The sequence below is a fragment of the Pseudonaja textilis genome, unplaced genomic scaffold, assembly GCF_049901715.1.
Source record: "Pseudonaja textilis isolate UNSWEBS1 unplaced genomic scaffold, rPseTex1.2 PTEXSCF23, whole genome shotgun sequence".
In the NCBI taxonomy this organism is placed as follows: Eukaryota; Metazoa; Chordata; class Lepidosauria; order Squamata; family Elapidae; genus Pseudonaja; species Pseudonaja textilis.
The window spans coordinates 755,898-759,769 of NW_028262868.1; the positions used below are offsets into that span (position 1 = coordinate 755,898).

At 52.1% G+C, this 3,872-nt stretch overlaps 1 protein-coding gene across 1 annotated transcript in view; it reads right to left on the reverse strand.

Moving 5' to 3' along the window:
- GIGYF1 (GRB10 interacting GYF protein 1) overlaps positions 1-2,767 on the reverse strand; it is a 48,184-nt gene extending 45,417 nt beyond the window's left edge. Inside the window, 1 exon segment of the mRNA XM_087919007.1 lies at positions 2,670-2,767. Within this exon segment, the coding sequence (XP_087775133.1) occupies positions 2,670-2,704 (35 nt within the window). The 5' untranslated portion in view covers positions 2,705-2,767.
- Positions 2,768-3,872: the final 1,105 nt, after the last annotated feature.

The window sequence follows — 3,872 nt, forward strand, 5'->3', positions numbered from 1 at the left end:
CATCCCAACTCTGGCTGCGGGTGGATTCGCAGGACTCCCACTGGCCAGGCCCCGCCCGCCTCCCCGATGCTTTTGGTAAAGCCGCTCTCGCCGCCTGCGGCCTGCTGGCTTTTTGGGGGAGAGGCGGTCAGACAGGAGACACGCGTCAGGCCAGCCCCTGAAAGGGGGTGAGGGGCCCGCCCGCAAAGTCTCCTTCACCGGCTCCTGTGCCTCTCCCCCAAGACCCCCGGCAACCCCCGGCCCTGCCCATCAACCTCAACACCCCACCTAGTTGTGTGGGACATGGAGAAGTCCGCTGGAGTGGGGGAGGGACTTGAGGCCAAGGGAGGAGAAAAGAGGTGAGGGAAGGAAGGGGCCCACCCCGTCTCCCGCCCTGGCTCCTCCGACCTTTGGAGGTCGCAGGCGCCCCTCCGCAAACTTTCCTGTTCTTCTTGGTCCACGGGACCAACGCCAGTTTTGAGAGGTTCCTCCCTCCAAGAGGCGGGGAAATTCCGGTCTTGGATTTAGGCCAGGGAGCTGCCGGGAATGGTGGGAGGGGAACAAAACACAGGGGCTCCGTGGCGGGACCAGAGCTCTCCAAGCTTCCGGGACACCTTCACGGGCTCAGTCATCCCAGAATCCCCACCAGCCACGAGGGAATGCTGGGAGCTGAAGTCCACGCGCTGCCTCTATAGGCCCAGTTGGGTAACCCTGCCAGACCGGAGAGGCCGGGGAGAGCTTATCAAGGTGCTGCCGCTGGCGCCCCGCTTCCTCCAGGGGCACCATAGAGAGCTCCTCCCCAACACGGCCGTCCCCCTGCGCCACGCTCCTATGTACGGCCGCTCTCGGGGCTCCGGGCTCACCTTATTGTCCTTGACGTAAAGTGCTAGTGATCTCCTCCCGGCCCGTAGACGGTACTCGCCAGTCTCTGCGCTTGTGCTGGCATGGCAGGGGAGGACGGCGGGAAGCTCACGCTGCCCCCGCTGGAGAGTGCGATTTGAACCATGGGGGGAGGAGAAGGCCAGCGTGAGACTGGAGGAGGAGGAGGAAGAGGAGGAAAGGAGGAAGAAGAAGGGGAAGAAGAGAAGGAAAAGGAAGAAGAGGAGGAAGGAGGAGGAACAGGAGGAAGAGGAGGAAGAAGAGGGGGAAGAAGAGGGAGGAAAAGGAAGAAGAGGAGGGAGGAGGAGGAGGAAAAGGAGGAAGAGGAAGAAAAGGAGGAGGAAGAGGAAAAAGAAGAAGAAAAGGAGGAAGGAGAGATGGAGGAAAGGAGGAAGAGGAGGAAGAGGAGGAGGAGGGAAAGGAGGAGACGAAAGAGGAGGAAAGAGGAGGAAAAGGGAGGAAGAGGAGGAGGAAGAGAAGAAGAAAAGGAGGAAAAAGAGGAAGAAGGGGAAGAAGAGGAGGAAGATGAGGAAGGAGGAAAAGGAGGAAGAAAAAGGAAGAGGAGGAAGGAAGAGGAGAAAGGAGGAAAAGGAGGAAAAAAGGAAGGAGGAAAAACAGGAGGAAGAGGAGGAAGAGGGAGGAAGAGGAGGAAGAAGGAGGAGGAAGGAGGAGAGGAGGAGTAAAAGGAAGGAGAGGAAAAGCAGGAAGAAGAGGAAGAAGAGGAGGGAGAGGAGGAGGAAGAGGAGGAAGAAGGAAGAAGAGGAAGAGGAGGAAGAAAGAGGAAGGAGGAGGAAGAGGAGGAAGAAGATGAGGAAGGAGGAGGAAGAGGAGGAAGAGGAGGAAAAGGAGGAAGAAGAAGAGGAAGAGGAGGAAAAGGAAGAGGGAGGAAGGAAGAGGAAGAGGAGGAAAAGGAAGAAGAGGAAGAGGAGGAGGAAAAGGAGGAAGAGGAAGAAAAAGAGGAAGAGGAGGAAGAGGAGGAGGAAGAAGACTCTTGCGCGCATGCATAGGGGGCGCGCACTGCCTTCTGGGTGCTGACACGCCAGCGTGGCGCATATTATCAGCCCACGCACCATTTTTTGACAACAGGAGCCCAAACAGATTAGCCACCACTGGCGCATGGCCTCTCCTGCTTGAGAAAGGGGGGTGGACTAGAAGACCCCTAGGGTCCCTTCCCTTCCAGATTCTAGTCGCCGACAGGGAGTGGAGGGGTGGCTCTGGAGGTTGTGGAGGAGGCTGGGAAGGGCGGAGGCGGCTGGGCCGCCAGAAAAAGAACCAGGCCCATCCCTTCTCCGTTCCTAGGAAACACAGGGGAACGGAGAAGGGAGCAAGATGGCTTGAGAGAGAGAAAAAGCGGACCTGATCCCCTTCGTTGGGATTGCAGCTGGGGAGATATAGCATATAAGACGGACCGTTACAACACAGTGAAGCTTTGTTTTTGGGGGCTGAAGTCATCTTGTTGGCGTCCTTCCAACACGCCCTGCCTTGTTATGTCCTTGAAGTTGGCTGATTATTTATCCTGGTCCGTTGTGGGAAATGCCGTCATAGTAGTTTGTTTTTGTTTTTGTTATTTTTTTTTATTTTATTTCACCTCTTATCTACTCATTCGGTTCGGACCGCACGGGCTTTCTTTGAGGCCTTAGTAAAGGACGCCGATTGACGTCGCGGATTGTGTTGTGGTTAAGTTACGCCTCGTCGTTAAGACCCCGTGGGAAATCTGGAGCGGCCATTTTCCAAGCTCCTTCGAGGGTCTGATTCTCCCACCCACCCTCAACCTACCCCATCCCTCTTCTGTAGGGCCTGCCCCGCTTTACCATTCTGGGTCGAAGTTCAGCATCTCGGCGGCCATCCTCCTGGTCCTACGGCGGCCTCCGGCCGGTCGCGAGTATTCTCCCCTCTCTTCTTCGACGCCTTGGGGAGACGGAGAGTGGACCCGAGCGACAGCAGAGATCTTCAAGAGAAAGGGAAAGGTGTTATGCATATGTAAATAATGTCGTTGGGTTGGACAATATATAAACTACAAATATATGTTTGTAGCTTTAAGGAAAATATTATGTAATATGCTGTATTCTGGTGGGTTAATGATGCTGCAGGGTGGCCCACAAGAGGGAGCTACAGATCATGGTTTCATTCTTTCTTCTTTCTCTTTTCACTGACGATCTCTCTTGATACCGATACTGACTGGCGGACTGATACTGACTAACTAACTCTGTTTATTTTGATCTTCTGATGATATCGAAGTTTATCTGTTGTATTATGGTTTGATATTGGTCTGCTGTAAAGACTTGAAACCGAAGTTACGTAAGACAGGTTGCCACAAGAGGGAACTAGTAGATCGTGGTTTAATTTCTCCTTTTTTTACTCTTTTTCACGGATGATCTCTCTTGAAACCGATATTGACTTTTCTCTTTTTCAGTGATGACTCTCTCTTGAGACCGATACTGACTTTCTCTTTTTCACCGATGATCTCTCTTGATACCGATACCCACTTTCTCTTTTTCACCGATGATCTCTCTTGGGACCGATACTGACTTTTCTCTTCTTCACTGATGATCTCTCTTGGTACCGATACTGACTTTTTCTCTTTTTCACCGAAGATCTCTTCTTGAGACCGATACTGACTTTTCTCTTCTTCACTGATGATCTCTCTGGTACCGATACTGACTTTTCTCTTTTTCTTTGACCGAAGATCTCTCTTGAGACCGATACTGACTTTTTCTTTTTCACCGATGATCTCTCTTGAGACCGATACTGACTTTTCTTTTTTCACTGACTGATCTCTCTCTAAGAGACCGATTTGCACTGACTTTTCTCTTTTCACTGACGCATCTCTCTCGAGACTGATACTGACTTTTCTTTTTTCACTGATGATCTCTCTGATACCGATACTGACTTTTCTCTTTTTCACTGACGATCTCTCTTGAGACCGACATACTGACTTTTCTCTCTTCACTGATGATCTCTCTTGGTACTGATACTGACTTCTCTTTTTCACTGACTTCGATCTCTCTCGGAGA